The sequence below is a fragment of the Thunnus thynnus genome, chromosome 2 (assembly GCF_963924715.1).
Source record: "Thunnus thynnus chromosome 2, fThuThy2.1, whole genome shotgun sequence".
Lineage (NCBI taxonomy): Eukaryota > Metazoa > Chordata > Actinopteri > Scombriformes > Scombridae > Thunnus > Thunnus thynnus.
In genome coordinates, this window is record NC_089518.1 from 29921069 (window position 1) to 29943390 (window position 22322).

At 39.8% G+C, this 22322-nt stretch overlaps 1 protein-coding gene across 1 annotated transcript in view; it reads left to right on the forward strand.

Moving 5' to 3' along the window:
• aacs (acetoacetyl-CoA synthetase) overlaps positions 1-22322 on the forward strand; it is a 36494-nt gene that overhangs the window by 5655 nt on the left and 8517 nt on the right. The window contains exons 4-12 of the mRNA XM_067615467.1: positions 458-571; positions 5822-5919; positions 7050-7164; positions 7739-7820; positions 7972-8125; positions 10345-10425; positions 11173-11297; positions 19431-19495; positions 21473-21595. Coding sequence (XP_067471568.1) covers positions 458-571; positions 5822-5919; positions 7050-7164; positions 7739-7820; positions 7972-8125; positions 10345-10425; positions 11173-11297; positions 19431-19495; positions 21473-21595 — 957 coding nt within the window. The remainder of the gene's footprint in view (positions 1-457; positions 572-5821; positions 5920-7049; positions 7165-7738; positions 7821-7971; positions 8126-10344; positions 10426-11172; positions 11298-19430; positions 19496-21472; positions 21596-22322) is intronic.

Genomic DNA, 22322 nt, shown 5'->3' on the forward strand with positions numbered 1-22322 from the left:
CGTACGTGTACGTGAACACACACACGCACACATGCACTCTCCTTCAGGAGCTATAATGTAATTTCGAGAAGGCCCCCGTTGGTCACAATGCTGCGTAGCCTCTGTGAATGACAGTAAACTATTACTTAGAGAGATAAGAGGGCTGCTCCTGTCTGTGGCTTTTTCCTGCTGCATCATTTCTCTCTATTTATGTCTCCATCTCAGCCTTCACTCTCTTTCTTTTTCTGCTTTTTCTCTAATTTTTTTCTTTCTTTGCTTTGGATTTTAATTTCAGGGGCTTCTTTGGCATTCAGCCCACCCATCTATAAATAAAAACAACATTCACGTACTATACTAATCCCATACTAATCAAACATCATCGGTTTTCTGAATAATTCTTTGAAATGTACATATTTTTTTTTCAGTTCCTGCATATGTGTCTCACTTTCTTTTTTTTTTTTTTATCTGTGTCTCCTAGTGGAGGCAAACGATGAGATTGTGAAGGTGACGTTCGGGGAGCTGAGGCGTGATGTGGCGTTGTATGCTGCAGCCATGAGGAAGATGGGCGTCCAGACAGGAGACAGGGTTGTGGGTGAGTCTCAGATTTATTGCTCTTTGTCTCAGTGGGGGAAATCAAGAAAATATGGAAAAAAATATGTCATCATGTCTTTATATAACTTTTTTTATTGGCCAAGTTGCTCAATAAAAAGACAGTCAAAAAAACAAAAAGAAAATAGCTGGTCGATAGATTCATCGCTGTCTTCCTGACTTATATCTGTTTCTCATTTGTTGCCTGTTGCACATGGACTTTTTTTTTTGCCATAGCTGTGTGTGTGTGTGTGTGTGTGTGCGCACAGTAGTAGGGAGGGCTGGCCTGTCTTGGCACAAGTTGCAGCTCTTTCTGAATGTCGCCATTTATTTTTTCAAAGTTTATATTTGTACAAGGAGGAATGGGTGGGGGAGCATGTTTTTCTGCAACGCCCCTCTATACAGTCCTGTACAGATCTACACATTGATATCTCAGTATTAAAGAGTACAACCTGCCATTGACTACTGTTTTTGCAGCAATTGGAGCTTTAATGCCATTTAAAGATCAGCAAAAAGTTCTCTAAGCGTCAAATACTTTTAAGATTTTTCATGTATAGTTGTTCCCTATCTCAGTGGCTTGTCACTACATGGCCAGCTGTGGAAATACATGCTGTATGTCGCGTCTGTTAGAACAGCTCTTAAGGTACAGCGATGTCATGGGAATGCATGAGAACTGCATTGAATCTTATCTATCATGGTCTCTATTTCATGCTCTCACTGTCTCGGTATCAGGAGCTTCAGTTACACAGCAGTCGTCAAACAGAAGCATCTCAGATGTCTGAATATGTCGCTCTTTGAAACAACTTCTGTTACTACTCTTCTACTACTAACATTGAAGCTAAAAGAAGAGAAACCCTGGTTGTACTGGACACTTCCTTGGCAGGAATATGTGATTATCAAGTTGAGTGTTGCAGAAAAAGAGCAGCCTAACCCTGTGAAAAAAAAAAAAAGCCGGTCTGTATTCTTACATAATCAGTAAAAAAAAATCATGGAACTTAAATTTCCAAGGCTCTTTTATGTTCAGTAGTATCCTGCTTTTACTTTGAGGCATCAACGATTTAGGCTGCTGTTCATGTTATCATATTGAGCTACTCTATCCAGGAATGACCAGGGTGTGTATAAAAGTGGGTTTGAGGTCAGAGGAAAGATGGATATTGCGGTAGGGAAATCCATTAGCTAAATGACTTAAGCGCTATGGGAATCTCATTAGAAAGACAAGAAGGAGGGGAGGGAGGGAGGGAGGGAGGGAGGGAAGGACAGAAAGGGAGAGGGAGTTAGTGAAGACCAGAAAGAGGAAGAGAGAGAGAGAGATGCCAGCTCCTTCATAACCCCTTTCTCCCCTCTCCCCATTACTTTCCTTACATATCTAAACACAAATCTGTGTGTGTTAAGTGTGTGCTCCCTTGTGTGTGTGTGTGTGTGTGTGTGTGTGTATGTGTGTGTGTATTAGAGGCAGACATGTTCATGTCCTTAGGTTGAAACTAAAATGGTCTTGTCAGTTTCTGTAATCCAGGAGATATATAAGCACTTAGCTGATGAAGCCAACCAGGTTTTATACCAGGACATGAGCCAGCCCACACTTTTACCTAAGCACACACACACACACACACACACACACACACACACACACACATACACACACATACACACGTATTCTCCTTTTTGTGCACTTTGCTCAACATCACCCCCACCCTGTTAAGAAGCTTGTATCTAGCCTTCACACCCACTATTTTCCATCCACTGGGAAATACTTGTTCTATTTATTTTATGCCATTAAAACACACACTGTGCAATCACAGTCTTTTACTGTTGGCTCCCCAACAGTTACACTGGAGCAGTTAAGGAAGAGTAATATGAATTCAAATTGTTTAAACTCTAACAAATAAAGATAAAAATGGTAGGAATAAAACCTGAAATTTCATCACACAGAAGCTGCTGACTTCAGCCAGCTCCAGAGCCTATGTAATCAAACAATAGTAATAGGATTTCACTTCTTTTTCTCGATTTTACTCAAAATGTCAACTTCTCAAATACATCTGTATATGTTCAAGCTGAAATCCAATCTGAAATTATGTGAGTGGACAATGTAAACAATTTGTGGAACAACCTTAGCAACAAAGTCTACAGAACAGACGGCTGTTTGTGGGCATGAACGAATGATCTGATGTCAGTTTGATGGGAAAGTAGAGGTAACATTGCAAACAGACCGTTCAGAGCAGGCTTAAGCCTGGGCTTTTGACTTTGAGGGAGCATTTTTACATAATTTCACCTCATGGTTTGGAACTTTGAGTATGTTTAACACAGACATCCAACATTACGACATTATATAAATGACAAAAAGTCACAAAAAGACTTTCCCTTAAAGTTTACCATGGAGCTGCTTCACAGGAGTTTGGTACTTGGCTCCTTGTTGAGGAAGGATTCACTATCTTGCTTAATTTTTCTCAGCTGATTTCAAACAAGCGGTCCACAGGTCACAAGCTTCTGTAACCATTATCCAATTACTACTCAACTCACTTGGCTAAAGCTCTAATAACGAAATCCAGAAAAGTCAGTCATTTCTGTGTCTTGTGGTGCTTTTTGAGCCCTTGAAATCAATATATGTGTCAGAAACTGGTACATAAACAAAATAGTAGCCAGATGTTAGAACAGTAGCACTGTAATGGTGCATTTAATTATGAAGCGGTGATGAACTGATGTCACATCATGTACAAGTAACATTAACATCTCGAAGCGCAATCTGGGTTCCATTCAGTGGTTACCAATGTGCATGTAGACCTGAAAAGTTTTATAGTTGTATGCATGATTAAACTGAAATTGACAGCCATGTGTGACTTTGACGTGTAAGTAGTGTCACAGCATTCCAAGATAGTGATTCATAACATTGGCCACAGAGGCAGTCAAGCAAGGCGTTGTCGTAAGACTATGATCCATGACGCTATTTGTCCTGGTCCACTGTGAGATAATGCCTGTCGTGCCCAGTGTAGCAGTACGGTGATCTATCAGCCTGAGATGTCATCCAGTTAGGATCAGCTTCCTGGTTACAGCAGGAGTCAACATAGCAACCAAACAGAGCCTGATTAGTCATGATTCATAGGAAGTGACCAGTCAGTCTACTGGACTGGCTGGAACTACCAGCTGTATAATTGTTTTATCATGTTAGATTAGATACATGCTATCAACAAAGCAGCCCTGTGTTTATAGGTAGCATGAGAGTTTCTGTGTTGAGCCTGGCCACTGATTTTTACTTATGTCATAGTTTCGTTTATAGATACGTGGGCAGTGGCCATTTTTGTCCTTTCTAGTACTGACCGTAGTCTAATTAGAGACACAATAGCAGTATTAGGTATAGGGATATGATACAGCAGTCACCTTATCACCGTACAAATATATTTTCTATATCAGGCCTGATATTAATATTATTTCATATACATTAATTAGATCTGTGTATTACTACTTGGTTGATTACAAGTCTATTGCAGAGGCGTTTTGTTTATTTTAGCCATAAAAGGCAATTTTCTCTGGAGGGGACATAACATCCTTTTTTTTCCAACATTATCTTTATTGGTTTTGTAACATAACAGCCCTTGAGCTGAATAATGCAAGAATATACAAAAATATAACCACATAGATGCCAGATCAGCCCACCCCTCCCTGAGTCAGTGTAAGATATAAAGCCTCTTACTCTCTGTTTGTCACACACAATCTAGAAGCAACTCTTGTAATGATTGTAGATGGCCATCTTGTTCCTAGATGATAAATTGCCTAACCTAGAGGTGAGTGCAGGGTAGCCCATACTGAGAGGAGAGCTCTTTAAAAGGGCTCCATCTTTAAACAGATTCCCAAAAGTTTTGATACCTTTTTTTAAACCATCGTTTTGTGATGCCATCTCTAAGGGCTTTAGGTAAGGAGGGATTTATGTGAAAAGGGGATTTGTCATAAATAGATTGGATATCAGTGATTGGGTTTCAAGTAAAGAACGGGAAAAAGAAGCAAAATCTGACTGCTGCTATTTGTTTATGTAGACTCTGGAGCTGGCAGAAGTCTGCCAGAGGGCAGCTTGTGGGAGCTAACCAATCAGAACAGAACGGGCTCATCGGGAGAAAGGAACTAAAACGGCCTGTTTCAGACAGAGGCTGAACCGAAGGACTGCATAACGAGTTTTTTTAAACTGTAAATCATGCAAAGATATTCCAGTAGAACTCCAGAATAAAAATATAGACTTGGAAATTTGCATGTGATGTCCTCTTTAAATTGCCAATATTTAATGAATAGATTTGGTGTGTAACTTTCTGTGTATTTCCAGGAACGTTTGTCATGACTGAAGGGAAGCACTGCCACCGAGCATCTCAGATAAAGTGTATAGAAAGTAAAATCCAAAAGTGGAAACTAGGGACATGATAGTCTTGCAGAGAGATGAAAATGATCTAAATTGGTATTGGCTGAAGTTAACATAAAAATTAATAGTCGTCGGGTACTGGTTAAGAACTTCAATATCATGCATGCCTATTCGATCTCTTATTTTCCATAGTGCAGTTATCAATAAATCTCTCTCTCTCTCTGATTCTCTCTCTCTTTCCCTCCCTCTCCATCTCTGATTGTCTGGCTGTCCACTGAAACGACTCGCAGTATCCTTGGGCACCACTTCCTGTATTGATCAAGGAATATATCATGTCAAAGACAGCGGTTATGATCTCGGCAGTGCTTGTTAAAAATGAAATATTCCCAGCGCCCTGGTTGATATTCATCACTTGTCCTCCTCCCTCGTCTTTCCCCTTTTTACAATCTCACATTTTTCTCTCTCTATCCAGATTGTTTTTGCTTATTGTCTTTCTGTTTCTCCCTCTTGTCTTCCAACACTATTCTTTCAGTCAGGTGACCTATGTGGTATCCAGTAGTTGTAAGACAAAGGCTACATAACACGTCCAATTCCTCTCATTTTACCACTACTACTACATTTCACATCATTTAGAAGACTCAAAACTTATGTAACAACAAACATGATGAGTCCTGATATTCCTGACCGTTTCTTTCTACTGCAGTATACTATATTTATACACAAAAGCCCAATATAAACAATGGATCATTATCTTTTATGGCCTTTGGATAATAATATATGTAGTAAAGCAGTAAATCTGACATTTGATGTCACATTCTGTATGTGTTGTCATAGTGTGTTTTTGTGTATTTTAATCAAAGGGATCTCATGGATTGCCACTTGAAGTAAATGTTTCTCTCTACTCTCTCTATCTAGGCTACCTGCCCAATGGTATCCATGCAGTGGAGGCCATGTTAGCAGCAGCCAGCATTGGAGCCATTTGGAGCTCTACGTCCGTCGACTTTGGAGTCAACGTAAGAAGAACCAAATGATATTGTGTGTGTGTGTGTGTGTGTGTGTGTGTGTGTGGCTTGTGTGTTTCTTAACTTAGACTTCTGTTTGAATTATGATTCTTTTTTATATCATATCCAGTGGCAGCTGACAGATCTCAATGATTTATCCACTGCTGTATTTGATCAAAATAGATTCTCTAGAATAGAAACGGTTTCTTAAAAAACTGTTTTTATCTGCCAATACTGGCAGAGTTTGTTCCTTTCTCCATCTACTGAACAACACTGGACCACAAAAGAATCTATCTATTGTCTTCTGTCAGTTCTTGTAGGGAATTCACAGTTGTGGGCACTAGAAAAGCAAACACACACAAACACATCCATACAATGTGTAAAGGGGAATGAGGTCGATCAGGAAAAATACCATGTGCGTGCGTGTGTGTGAGTGCAATTAAATTCATCCTACAGCCATTCCTTCCTCAATGGTGCTTTTGTCATGGTCTCTGCTTTTTCTCTGGTGTGCTACTGCCCCTTGTGGCAGATCACTAGAACTACGCCTACAATAAAAACAAAATCACCTGTACAAGGAAGTCATTTGATGTTTACTCCAGTTTACAATGTAGATAGGTTGTAATGTATGAGTAATAATGAGGTCAGGGTATTTTGTGCAGACTCTTTATTAAATTACTCATACTTATACTCAGAGGGAGCTGACAACTCCCTCGAAATCTCATTGTTCTCTGTTACAGCCTCCTTCATCCTAGGCTTACACTAATATGCTCCCGTACTTGCAATGGTATTACTGTATCTTTAGGAAGAAGTATGCTGAACAGGAGGTGAAACAGAAAAATTTAGAGTGTAAATACTGGAGGGGCAACCCTTATTAATGTCATTCTACTATACCTTTTCCATATGTTTATTCCAGTGTTGTCCCTTTTGGTTAAAGGTTCTTATTCATCTCCCTAAGGCCTTAGTTAATGTTTGAACTTCCTTTTTAACAAACATAACCGTTCTAGGTTTACTTTTTTGTCAGTTACATTCATTTTTTTCTCTCTCATTTCCTGTTTTTTCATACTTACAGTATGCTCTCTAGCACTAATTATGAGTTCTTTCTTTTTTTTTACTCTCTCTCTCTCTGTCTCCCTCTCTCTCAGGGTGTCCTCGACAGGTTTTCTCAAATCCAGCCCAAACTGATCTTCTCTGTCGCGGCAGTGGTTTACAACGGCAAAACACATGACCACATGGAAAAACTGACCAGCGTTGTCAAAGGTTGGCGCCCACATTTGCTGATATTTCTGACACAATTTGTTTTTGCTCTTACTCTAAGATTATCATCCGTTTATTTGGGGGGGAATAAGAAAAATATTTGGCCTCTTCATCTGATGGATGGTACAATAAAACCTGCTGTGGTTGGCTAGACTATGTGCAGAGACAGACAGCTTCTGCCAATATTTTTTGACATTTTTAAAAATGTTATGGTCTCTTTATAGCAATTAAAATTTGGCAGAAATGTATGCTAACTAGGAGAAAGAGAGACATTGTAGGATAAGACCAGTAGAGTAGAACAGCTTTACTGTGTTCTACAAACATTTAAAATTAAACTATCTGAATAACAGGATGAAGGATTATTTCTTTAGCTGCTACCCAGGAATATTCAGAGACTTACTATACTAAGCATCTTTTAGTTCCTTTCTGAAAAATCCTTATTAGGCTCCATGAAGAACTGAAATGTGCTCAAGGAAATACACTGGCATTCCTGTGGGAACCCTGCTGACTTTTCATAAGATTACAGTGTGAAGAGTACACAAAAGCGCATCAGACAACTTTCTCTCTCTCTCTCTAGGTCTGCCTGACTTAAAGAAGGTAGTGGTGATTCCCTACGTTCGCTCCAAACAGGAGACAGACCTCTCCAAGATCCCCAACAGGTGTGTATCTGTGCATGGTTACAACTACACCAAAGAGTTAAAATGGACCAAATGATATAACAAACAGATATTTTTTTGAATTTTTTTTTTATCCTCATATACTCTAGCAATGTTTTCTTTAATTTCTCTTAAAAAAAAAAATTCTCTACAGTGTATTTATAGATGATTTCCTGGCAACTGGACGCGGTGAGGGTGACCAGTTTCCTCAGCTGGAGTTCGAGCAGCTTCCATTCAGTCATCCTCTGTTCATCATGTACTCCTCTGGAACCACAGGGGCTCCCAAATGTATGGTCCACTCTGCTGGGGTAAGAAATAAACACTCACCCCAGCCAAGAAAATCTGGGGGAGAGTGCTCTATAATTTACTTTGGCTTGTTGTTTGTTCTTATTAGATTATTGACTGGATTTTGTCAAAAATATGAACCAAAGGGGAACTTCTGTTCCAAGTTGAAACAAAGAGACACTTTTGTTGCAGTTTGTTTATCTCAAATTTTTTATTTTTTTTTGCTGCTGCTCCACAGGGGTTACACAGACCTCAGCTGTCTCTCACACACACAGAGACACATAAGCACATGGCAGTCACATCTGTTTGCAGAGCTCTACTGGGCTTGTCCATGTGTACACTCTTATTTTCATGTGCACACCACATGACACCACACCACTCAAAAATGTATAAAATGAGTAATGTTTTTAATCATCAAGAAGATTAAAGACAAGAGAAGAAGAAGCGGAAGAAGAAGAAGAAAGATGAAATTGTATAATAAAACTTTAATTCTAAAGCTGAGAAAACAATCTTATCACAAGGCCCAATTTGAAGCTACTGTGGAGCTTTCAGTCATATCACATGACCCTCATCAGCAGTTTGCTCAGTTGGTGTAGAACTGTGAATATCCAAATTTCCATTTATTTTTCTGAGCTCTGTAAGGACTCCTTATCCATTTTGGCTCAAAAGCGGAGGTTCAAAATTCATTCTTGACCTTGGAAACAGCAGTTGAGAAAACTAATTTCACCACAAGGTCCTTTTTAGTGGCTAAATCTGAATAGCTAATGGGTGCTCCAACTCTCAATATCTCAGCTGTCAAAGAATATCTAGTTTTTGGTTCTTGTGCATCAGGAGCAACACTGTTTTATGATGTAATTCTCTATTTCTGGGAGCCCTCTTTCATGCCTTGATCCAGATTCAAATCACACCAACATTTTAATGGCTCTTGATCAGCTTATTGAGATCATTCCTAATATCACAACAGCAGCGACTAAAGCCGTCTATTGTATCCGTGCTGTTTGTGTTTCTATTGCATTTTCCACCACAAGATGGCAGCAGAACTCCATCGGCAGAACTCCCATCAGCAGACCTTAGAAAGGTTATTCGCTCTCAAGAGTGTATGAATGACTTTTTTTTCCCTGCCACACACCACATCTGAATAAGGGAGAGCGTTAGATAAATGTGTGATTTCAAAAGGACCACTGCACTTTGAAGGCTGAAACACTCGGCATTCAAAATGGGTTAACACACCCTGACAAATGCATTCACACACTTGTCCTCCCTGTCTCTCTCTCTGACACACACACACCTATTTTATTCTTTCCTACTTTAGTCTTTGTTTCTTTTCTTTGTTCCATTGTTTTTCTATCCTCATCTCGAGTTAATTTTCTCTTTTTTTCAGATTCTCATTCATTTTTTTCCCCCCTGCTTCTTCTCTCCTCTAGCTCTCCCCCCTCTTTTTTCTCTCTCTCTTATTGTCTCCTCCTCTGTCCCCCGTCTCTTTCTTGTGTGGCCCTCCCCACGTCTCCACACGCCGCCAATAATTGGACAGTAATGCGTCGGCGAAAACATTTCGTATTGCGACGCTGGCAGTCCTCTCTGGCTCTACCAATTAGCCCCGCCGCCGTTGTGCTTTCTGCTGTGTTACGGCTCTGTTAACATGCTGTCAGTAGCAAGATGGCACGCACCGAAGGACGGGTATGGCAGCTGAGTCCTGCCAAAGATGATACGCACACAGGCACACAGGCACACACACTGAGCACCTGTTTATGCGAACAGCAATGTACGAGTCGGCTCCAAACTCAAACACACAAAGTCACACACACACACACACACACACACACAGTTCATACAGTTCATACTCACCACCAGTGATAATGACCTGTCCAGCTGTGATGGGTTGGGGGACTGTGGGAGGATTGACACTTAACACAAATTGCCCTCTTGTCAAAAGAAGTGCTTGTGTGTGTGTTGTGTGTCCTACTTGTGGTTAGAAGCTTTTTTTTTTTTTGAGCAGCTGAGAAAATACATTATTATAATTCAAATATATATAGGGCCTAATACTTGAATTGCAGCCTGTAATTTACCGGTGTCTTTGCCATTCTGTGTGTCATATTTATGTGTTTCATGTCAGCACAATAAAAAATATAGTTCAGCAAAAGGTAACAATCCAAACAAGAGGTAACAAGCAATAAATGTCAATGTCATGAATGAAAGTATGAACAGAAAACAATTAATTGTCTCTCTCTCTCTGTCTCTGTAGGGCACGCTTATCCAACACTTGAAAGAACACATTCTCCATGGCAATATGACCAGCAGTGATGTCATCATTTATTACACCACGGTAGGTCCAGAACAGCCTCACAATAAAAAACAACACATGCACGGTACCAAAAATCTCTAAGACCTGGGGAACTCTCCATCGCTCGCATCTCAGTTATCAACAGAGGCTGAATGTGAAAATGTTGCGGGGTATTTTATAATCATGAGCTTGGTTACAAACACATACATATGCACAAACAGATCTTGTTTAATGAGAAGCATTGAGTACTGAAGGTCAGAGCTGTGCATAATTTTTTAGTTGTTCCTAAAAGTCTCCTTTGATGAGAAACATTGAGGAACACCCGTTTTAAGCTGATTAAAACCGTAACTTCTGTGTGCTGGGGGTATTTATATATGTGTTTACACATGATGAGAGCACAATTCAACGTACAAATTGTTGTGTGGTTTGGGTTTGTGACACCCCTATGTTGTCATCCCCTTGATTTAGAAACAGATTCTCTCAAGCATACAAAGAAGTTTTCAGATTAATAAGAACCTCTATAATTTCATAGTGTTAAACCCCAAAGAATTTATAGCACAATCATTATTATTATTATTAGTAAATATGAGGGATGGTGCCAAACAAGTAGCGCGTCACAAAGAATTCAGTGAATCACACATACATAACTCGCAGTCTGTAAGAGTTTTCCATTTTGCAGCCCGTTTATCCATGTTGATGAGAAAGGAGTGTTTATACCAGATAAACTGACCACTGTGATTGTGTCTGTGTGTCCCTGTGTGTGTGTTCGTGTGTGTGCGCTGTCCTTAGACTGGCTGGATGATGTGGAACTGGCTGGTGTCTGCTCTGGCAGTGGGAGCTTCAGTGGTTTTATATGACGGTTCACCACTAGTGCCCACACCCAATGTACTGTGGAACCTAACAGACCAGCTCGGGTGAGTTAGCAACAAACACACGCACACACGCATGCATGCATGCACGCACACACACGCCTGCCCAAACATTGAAATAGACCCTTTAAAGCATACTCTTATTATGAAAGGTTCCTGTCATAAGTTCTATTAGTTCTATTAGTTCTGTTACTTACATACTAATATATTACTGCTAATTTAAAATTGGGGGAGTGAGGAGAAGAGGAGTTGAATAGATACAGAGGAAAGAGGAGGAAAATGAGTATACCGTGGTGATGATTTAGCTCCATTTTGTATGGCATAGATAAGCATGGCTGTTATTTGGTGAAGGGTTTGGAAGAAAACACAGTGAAAAACAGGAAAAACTTTCCAAAACTTGTCACGTCAAGCCACCAGGCAGCAGCTGTACAAGAGTACGTAGTCTAGAATAAGTTTCACACAGATTTAAAAGAAACATCTCTCAGAGCTCAAACGCACAACAGACACCCCAAACGTCCCTTATTGATTGCCACAGATGAGCTGCCTCTTTGTCATTTTGAAAGTGCAGCGATGTGTCTCAACCAGCTGAACAGGCTGTTTTAAGTCAGCAGGATCAGCTTTCTCTTAAGTCTGTTGTTATTGAAATTGATGGTGATGTTGTAAATTTGGAGGAACCCAAAAACCAAGTTCAAACTCTACAAGACAGCCAGGGCAGCTGAAACCGTAAGTTTGCGATGTTGTTCAGAGGCTGTTTACACTATAAAACGGACAACGTGAATATCACAAATAAAGATGAGGGATCATACGTCACCTGATTTCATCTTTGAAAAACATTTTCTTATACGGCCAGAACAGCTTTCTGCAAATTCAGTTACTTCACTTATTGAGAGGAAATTAGTCCTGGGAATTAGTTTTTATACATATCCATTACTCTCCTTTCCCTTTTTATCTTATAGAAATATTTTCACACACTGTAGGTTCACATCCGAAGGAGCACGGAGGATATTTACAGCAGATCCTCTGTCTTGTTAAATGTCTCCCACCACCACTACTATCACCACCATATAAACAGCAGATGTAAGCCCAGTATTGATCTTCTATTGTCTTTTGAAGACAGCAAGAGAATAGAGGAAAGGGTCAAGGATACACATGTATGAGTGTGTGTGCAGGCAGGCAATTAATTGGCTCAAATATAACAGGGGAGATGGAAAACATATTTTTTTTCCCTTATTGTGTACTTTGGTTTAAATGTCACAAAAGGCAAGTTGTATAATCTCCAACACTCCCCAGCATTTTTCATTTTATTGTCTATTTAAATTCAGCTCCCATGCTATATATTCAGCAGGTCATTCATTTCACTGTATGATTTTAAAACTAATTTCACATGTAATATACACTTGTCCTAATTACTGTATACACATACCATTATGGAAGTGCTGCAGGGACAAGACAACAGCACTAATAATAATATTATTAGTCCAGACTAAGAGTCCAAACCTGTTTTGAGACAGAATAATAATTTTTGTCTGATATGGTTTTTCCACCAAAATTAAGTTCAGTTACCTTGTTAAAAATCCTTAAATTGACATCTTCCTATATTTAGTGAGTTGTTTTATTTGTAAGGGATCATATGGAGTATTAAACACAAGTTTTTCCATTTGATGTACTGTATCAGAGTTAGCTCGGAGCTAATTTTTTTTCATCTGCAGTCCCTTGGCAGGTCGCAATTAAAACAAATGCACAATAACAGAAGAGAACTTCAGCTGTATATTGGACCCCGATTAGCTGCAAACTAGTCGTTGTCGATGTGGCAAATAATGCCGGTAGATACACGTCTTAAACTGAGATTTAAGTTGAGCACAAAGAAACGTTCCACTTTCAGCAGATTAATGTGAAAACAGGCGTGTAGTGTCAAACTCTGCACATACTGTGCATCGTTCTGCACAGTGAAGCTCAAATGTCCAACTGAGGGAACAAGTAGAGAAACATATTTCCGACTGGAGGGGGACTTTATTAAATTTGATGAAAAGTAACTAAGCATATTGTGAAAATTCAATTCTATATATCACAAAGTCACTGTATTGATCTCACTCACACCCTCTCAAATCCCAGAGGAGGCAGGAATTTCTGGGTGGAGGAAGTCCATGAGGAATTCTCCAACTGCAGCTGATGTGCCCTTGAGTAACCAAACTACTAAAGCTGACAGTTGGAGATTGTGTGACTATGTGTGCACTACTGAGTACACTCAGTCAACCTGTGGTTATATTGTGAAAAAAAAACCCCACTATGGTCAGCAAAAGTAAGTGCCTTTAAGGCAGTGATACCACAGACACATCTTCAGTACAGCAGAGATGGCATATTGCCTTCAGTAAAGAAGGGAGTTGGTAAGAGGGAGAAAAATTTGACATAAATGGGGAGTAGTAGAAACTGCAAGAGGAAAAGTGTCAAGAAAAAGTACTTCTACTGCTGAATCTCAGGACAGGATCTGTTTGTGGAGCCTAAAACTAATGAGCTCCTTTCACAATCTTACTAGTTATTTGGATTTATCAAATATATTAGGATCTTCACATGATGATTGGTAAAATTGCTGGTAGAGTTTAGATGCTAGTAATTTCCTACCCTGCTGGTTATCATAAACATTACACTGTAGTTTGTTGTTGCTATGTGATTAGATGAACGTCCCTCTGTTTCAACAACATCTACGACTGTTTTCCCCAATGGACTTAAAATGGGGAATTGTAAATTAGAGGAACAAGGTTAGAATACTGTTTCCTGAGTTACCGACATAGTGGAAATAAATGGAGGACTGTATGACAGAAAGACAGATAGAACCTTTTAAACCGTGAGAAGATTTTTGAACCAATTAAGTGCTGATGGTGTCTCCTCAGACACATTTTTCACATACCAGTGCTATGTGGAAAAACCCTCTGGGAGAGGCTGACGTAACATTTTTTTTACACCCTCATCTTCTGAATTGAGGTTGGGTATTTTAATTGGGGCTAAATCTGTCAGAGCCTCGGAGACGCTTCCACCCGTTGCCTTGAAATTTGTTGGTTAGTTGTATCATTGTAATAACTGCTTTGCTGTTGATGATGAAGATGAAGATGGCATTTTCATTGATGGGAACTGACTGGTAATTTTACACAACAACCTTTATATTGGTTTAAATGGATCATTACAGATTAGCTGATTTGTGAGAAGGGAGAGGGGAGGTTGGAGCATTAGAAAAAGTCTCTGTAGATTTGCATTTATTTTTAGTGGTCCAGTAGTTTTTTATGCTTTAAAACACACAGTAGCGAGAGTGAACGTCGGAGAGGCTATCTAACTAATGTTAAAGCCATAAAAGTTCTTCTTCATTCAGTGACCTTGTATTTATTCTGACGACAATTCTTTGTGTTGTTGGAAACCTGAACTGTAACACAAAACATATTTTTAGGCAATCTTCTGAATAGTGGATCAGTTTATTACTAAGTTTTTGGTTTTGATTCTTGAAAAAATCAAAACCATTCATCTCTCTGGGTGGCAATGCTCAGATGTTGCTTCTTCTACTAAACCTTGAGTGTAAACTGCTACACAGGCGTCATATATCATCATATATATATATATATCTTACATATTCCTTAACCTTTAAATGCTCTGACAACTTCCTATACCTGTGTTATATAACTGTTTTGTAAAAGATTTTCCTGAAACTTACCAGCTCAGGAGATTTGCTGAAATCTTACATTGGCCCTGTAGTGGGAACATAAGCAGTAGCATTCCTCGGTAAAGAAAGCAAAGGGTTACAACATTTATACTACAGGTTCCATCTATGAATGAGGCTCCCCTTTCTCCTCTGAGGATAAGCTTGTCTATTCCATCTTTTTGTACTTTATGTGTTGAGCTGATATGTCAGAAAAGATTCCTCCTTGTACCATCTATGTAAATGTTCTCTTTTGCTAATGCCAAGCAAAATTCTCACTTACTCTTTTTCAAGGAGGTAACTACAGTTTAGCAGATTTCCATCCTACCAGTTCAGTTACAGTTTTAGACATGTGGGCATAACAATTTAACATATTTGCTGTTCTGTTTTCCTATGTGGCAAACTGGAGACAACAGTTTTCATCAATATAAAATGAAATGCTTAATGTAGCACTTGATTTTTTAAAACCATTACCACATTCATTTTGAGTTGTATTAACCTTTACTCTACCTCTTAAATTATATGGCGCCAGGTTTGATTTTGGCACAAATGGAGAATGTTTTATATCACAAAATAGAAGAGCTTCACAATTCTAGATGCCAGAAAGCTTGAAGTGCTGATGGAAAAAATCACTTTTAACATGTCTGTCTTTTCAGTAACACATGAGAAATAACATTTGCATATTAGGGAGGGGGGCTAAATATCAGAATCCTGTTTGTGAGTAGAAGCAGCAGTCAAAGGAAATGGAAATTAATTCAATTCATAGTGCTGAAAATACTACTGGCATGAGATGGACACTGTCAATCATACTGTACGATTCCCCAATAACACCAAGGTACCCTAATAAATTTGGCTTGTATTGATTTTCAAAAATGATGCAGTATGAGGTGTGTTTAATATGTGCAAATCTGTTTTTAGTAGCTTTTGTAACCTGAGCAGAGAGCAATGGCTCATTTTTATATTACAGTTCTTCCTGGGGTGGAGAACAAGGGCGAGAGTCGTTTAGCAAACATGGACTGACAAGTGGGACTTCAACTGCCAAATCATGACACGGGTAGAAACACATTAATGTAATAACTGCTCGGCGGTGCTCTTGTGTCTGATTGGCTTCGAGTGTCTCTTATTGACTCAGTAGCTTCCAGTAACATGCCTCCCTTGATATGGACATACACGTACATTTACACAAGCAGGCACACAATCTCACGACAGAGAGTCACAGCTTCTCCTCCACCCTCCATCATAAACACCAAATCAGCAGCCACACCTAGCCACCTGCCTCCAATCAAAGTAGAGTGACTGTTTCCATGGTAGCCAGCAATGAACAAATCCAGATGCGGAGACAGGGGGTCAGAGATGACAGATAGAACGGGGACTGTATCTAGTGGCTGTAAGTCAATGTGGAGAACAGGTATCAACTGTTTCTACCAAGCCCTACAAAACGCATACATAGAATATATACACACATTATTGTAGTACTTTTAATTTATCCTTTTCATGTCATTTTTGGTCAGATTTTCATTTTAAAATTGGAAGCTAATAGGAAAAAGACAAGGCCCACAACTGAACAGCATAGAAGGCTTTAAGTTAGACTTAGGAATTAGATAATAGAGGTACAGCCTTGAAAAGAAGTAGATTTAATGGACTGAATGTTCAACTGATGGACTAAAGTGAAAGCAAGCTTGTGTAAGCAAGACTAAGAGTCTACAGCCACACACAAGCAGCTGTGCGAGGCATAATTTGATAATAAATGCTGATGTCAGCCCAGCAACATGCTGATGTGTAGGAGGTATAATGTTTAACATGTTCACCATCTTAGTTAGCATGTCACCATGCTCATTTGCACCGAACACAAAGTACAAATCTAAATTTAACTTCATTAGAAAAGTGAAAACTTTGACCTGATGATGGCGATAGCTGGAAAGGCAGGGGATCAGCAAAGGATAGGAGGGTTAGGATTCATCCACTAGGGACCACGTGTATTTATACCAAATATGATGTCAATCCATCCAATACTTACAGATAGATAGATATTTCAGTCTGGACCAAACTGGTGGACCAAACTGGTGGACCAACCAACTGACATTGCCATCCCTAGAGCTACACTGCTAATGTCTGTAAAAAGATATATATGTGTATAAGATTAAATGTAGACAGAATAAAAGACAGGTAAAGCAGCAGTGTTCTGAAAATCTTACCTCTGAGACTTCAGTCAAGACAGTCACAAAGATTTCAAGATGAGACTCTTCAGCGGGTGAAGTGGGGACACACGATGAGGCATGCAGAGGTGGAAGTGACAAGAGATGTGTGCGTGTGTGTGTGTGTACGTGCGTGCACATCATTCACTTCAATCCATTTGAGAGATTACTCTTTGAGACCTGCGCCCTTTCACCTCATCTAACCCACCACCCTTCACTCACCCTATCAACAACCTCTATTACCACTAATCGATTTCAACCCACGAGAGCAAATCACATCCTTCACCACAAACCAATTCCTGGTTATTGACCATTCAAGCATCAGACAGTTGTCTTGTCTCCCAGAGACACAAAACAACCAGAGATTCTTTTTTTTTTTATATTTGATTGACAGACATGGTTACCATAGTGATAGGAGGCAATTTGATTGATTTGATGTCAACAAAAATAACTTGAAGAGACAGGAAGACACCGACTGAGACACAAACACATGCTGTTCACAGAGCCAGACTTTAAAAGGCCTTTTGTTTTAAAATTAAATCTGTAGGGGAACACAGAAGTGACGTTTTGTCACTTCTTGCCTTCCACATGTTGTTCAACTGTTGTCAGCTGTCAGACTGACTTCCATTCACACTGAAGAAAGCAAACTTCCAAAATAATTTGGCTCCAGTGTTAATGTGTGCAAACATCCTGTCGATAGAGTCCCTTTAAATTATGTCCTTGTGGAACGTCTACAAAGAAGACATTTTGTCCTCGCAAGACTGAACATTATTGTGTTTGACTCTTTTGTTTGCTCAGTTGAATGTCAATCCCCAATCAGGATTTGTTTTGTTTTTTTCTTAATTTTCCTTATCTATCCTGGACGGGTTGACTGAGCACACACACTCTTTTTTTTTCATCATCACCTTGCTTTACGTTTACACAGTGACACACACACTCCTCTCCTGGGAGCTGCATAGTTCAACCGCTGCTGAGCAGCTCCAGTGGAGCAGATGGGACAAAGGGCAAAGGGTGTTCAGTAACTGTTGCCCTTTCTATTTTAAATTATATTATGCCTTGTTATGCATAGATTCAGGGCAACAAATGGAGCATTACATTAATTCAGGCGGAGCACTTTCATCAGCTGACTGGGATCAGCTGCTTCATTCAAGCGTCACCGCAAGTGGCTCATTCATTAGCTGCTTCGCATCAGCTGGATAATAGTATCCAGTCATATTTCTACAGGTGTACATGGCCTTTGAAACACTCTCTTTCCTCACTTCTCACTATTACTCTGCTAATAGCAGCTGGTTGCTGTTGCAGCTCCTTCCACCATACACGTTTTTGTATTGTTAAGTAAGATCTGATGTTTATGTGTGTTTATTAAGGGGGGTTTAGTTCTCCTAGCAGAATCCTTGTTGCTGCTCAGATTCTACATATATCCCTCAAAGGAAAGAGCAGAGCTATTCCCTCTGAATTTAACTGTGCCATGCACTAGAAGTTGCCAATTCCTTCATATAAGCATTTTTGGCTGAATTGAACTTTGGGGCCCAATGACCATTAAGATAATTTCACCAAACCAAACAATTAACAAGCAAATAATTGACAGATTAATTGATATTATAAAAAGAATCATTAGCTCCAGCCCTAATTTTTAGTTTTCAAGCAGTGGATTCATTTTTGTTTGTGTTCATGTGGAAATACAAGATATTGTTACAGCAGTTCAAAATAGAGCCATGAAAAATGTAGAACAGCAGCACACTTAAAGTGGCCGACTGATTTGACACAAATCTGTCAAAATAAAAGTCGTATAAGTCTTTTTCACTATGCATCCCATTTTATAAATAAAACATTTTATATTGGGGCAGAGTTGCGACTTGTATTTTTAATGGATAAAATCTTGAATTCAATTCAAATAACGGTAACATTTCACAATGTCATTCTGAGCATCTGCCCAACACATCGGTCTTACATCTTCAAAATGAATGACCAGGTTGTCACGAAATTTGACAACAATATTCATCCTTCCCAGAGTATGATTCATAGCGTTTGCTAATTTGGTTCTGTTGTTTAAAGTGTCTGCTGTTCACAATGCAGAGGACATATACTGTATGTAGGAGGCTTCTGCAATGGCTGTCACCGTCGGCAACACTGTTTTCTCCCAAAATAATAAACATCTTCTACTTTTGGGAAATTGTATTTCATTTTTCAAATGTTGGAAAGGAATGCCTCACTGATCCTTTATGTTGCTACATTAAACAAATTAATTTCCGTGTTTTTTTTCTTCTTGTCTCTCTTTTTTTATCTCTTTCTCTTCTCCAGCATCACTATCTTTGGTACCGGGGCCAAGTGGCTGTCAGTGCTGCAGGAGAGGAACCTGAAACCCGGTGAGCTGCGGTCACAGACACAGACGCGTGTATGCGCACAGACATGCAGAGACACTCGTGGATGCGCACGAATAACAAGCACACTCACACACACATGCGCATTGATACACACATCTACTCTCTCAGAATAGAACCTGGAACAATAAGAGCAGATGGACACGATAATGATTATAATAGTGACGCTGTTTGACTCTAAATGTCCTTTATGCCATTTACTGCGTGAATCAACGGTTCGGTCTGTGTTCTGGTGTTTGACACTGAATCAAATGAATAAAAGTGCGGTTATGATAATTCATATGAGTCATGGATAGGACCAACTAATTGCTTTTAGTGTCACAGCTCTCTAGAGATAGAAGCAGGTCTCTATACATAATCAGAGTCGTGTCGGTGCTTATTAGTCTTCCCCGCTAACCGTCGTACAAGCTGTTCTCTCTTTGCTGTTTGTTTGAGAGAGAAACTTACCTTTTTAGTAAGTGAAAGAAATTTCGGGCTTGCTGTGCTCTTTTGTAAAGGTACATACTGTATTTAAGAGAACAAGCTTTATTTCTCCTCTCCTATCCCCTCCCCTCTCCTCTCCTCTCTTCCTAATGTTAAATTAACACTTATAACTGATGTTTATTGCAACAGTTTCTGTGTATCTCAGTTCCCAATGTGCCGTTATAATCACCACAAATCTTTATTCATGGCGCCTGCTATGTGTTTGCGTCTGTCTGTCTGCAAGCTGTAAATTAGCTAAACACATTCCTAATTCTGCGGCTAAACAGTAAGACACGAAAAACAAAATCTCCAAATAAACCTTTGCTTGTTTCCCCGTCTGTCTGTCTGTCTGTCGTCCGTCTCTCTCTCTCTCTATCTCTGCCCCACCCCCTTCAGTCAGCCATCCATTTGATCCAGTTGGCATTGTGTCTCTGTGTTTGGATGCTTATTAGAGGAAAAAGGAGCATGGCAGAGTGGAAATGTGCGCGCGTCTATGCGTGTTTCTGTGCTTATGTGTGCGTGCAAGCATGCCTCCAGTGGGCTGGGACGTGCGAGGGGAGCTTCTTCACTGGCTGTCCCAGCGGAGAGGCCCTTTTCCCTGAGCTGACATTTGGACCGGACACCTGGAGGCATGATGGGGGGTAGCAAGAGTTCCCACTGTGTGTGTGTGCGCGTTTGTGTGTCTGTGTGTGTATGCTTATGGGAGGAGGGTCGGTTGCTGGAAGCTTATTAGTTTGCAGGGTGTTATTGGCTTGTGGTTTGGGCGTGTGTGTGTATGATAGAGTGCGTGCACGTAGACCTCAGGGATGGTGAGTAAAGGTGTGTGTGTGTGTGTGTGTGTGTGTGTGTGTGTGTGTGTGTGTGTGCTGTGTCACATCAGGGTGGCAAACTGTATTAACACAACATGTAGGGGTGCATGGAACCACAGCTGTGCACAGGTGCAGGCTCATGTTGGAATTGTGTTTGTGTGTGGATTCTTAATTTATGTGAAAATGATTGCTGACTGGGGCTGGGTAATTTGAAATGTTTAGATATGGTAATAATACAATACCCGAGTTTCAACACTGATACCAAAACAATACTTTAGTAGCATAAAACCCTTTTTTCCTCAAACAATATTCTCAGCCAAATGATATTCTCTACCAAATTTCTCAAATTAATCAGTGTTGTCTTAAGACAAGCAGCCACATAAGAACTTTTGGCCAAATAAAATGTCATTTAGAATTAGATTTAGCTCAGAAATGAATTAATGAAGACAAAGAATCTGAGCAAACATTCATTGCCAATCTTTGATACTTGACAATTTTCATTACTTGATGCAAAGGAGCATTTCGGTCAGCACTAAAAGAGGGACTTAGATGTTATCAGATACAATAATATAGAGTATTTCTATTGAGATATGCTGCGCAGTATATGTGTAAAGCAATTTTGAATCATTTTTTGTCCTATTCTTTTCTCTTTTTCTAATTTTTTTTCCCTCTTTCTGTATTTCTCCCCCAGGGGAAACGCACAACCTCCAGTCTCTCCACACCATCCTGTCTACTGGTTCTCCTCTCAAACCCCAGAGCTACGACTACGTCTACCGATGCATCAAGAGTAACGTGCTGCTGGGCTCCATCTCAGGTGACTGACTGATTCGGATTCTTAAGTTCCATCTAGGGATACAAATAAGTAACAGTGGCTTTTCCCAAACATTTTGTCTACTGCATTAATGCTGGAAGATACTATAAACACAAACAAGCAAAAAAAAAGAATCTGCGACACTAAAACAAAAAGACTGACACGTTCAAAGAAAATTTTTGAAAAATAAATGGTATAGAAATGTACATTTCCCTCACCACCCGCAGCCCCGCCACACAGACAGACACAGGCACTCTCAGCCCTTTGTTATGTTGACAGGGCAGTAGAATGCTACCTGTCTCTCTCTGTGAGTCCTGAAACGTTTAACATTTAGCACAGCCTGGGTGACTGACGCATTACAGAAGCACACACACATTCAGTAGCAGCTCAGAGAGTCACACATGCACACACTAACAAGACCAAAAACAACACACACACACACAAACACACAAACACTGTGAATGACATCCTGGATGGGCATAGTAAACACACACACACACACACACACAATGACATGTAGATGGAAGGATTGGACACACAAACGTAGACTGAAATGTCATCCACAAGGCTGAAATGTGGGGAAAAGCCAGACAGAGAAAGGGAAGTAAGAGCTGATTGTCTCTAAAACTTACAGAAATATGTTTTCCATTTTATTTGTCAACAAATATTGTATCGGCACGAGTTTATACTGGCAATCCATCTTGGTCACCTTGAAATAGTTATTGTGGTA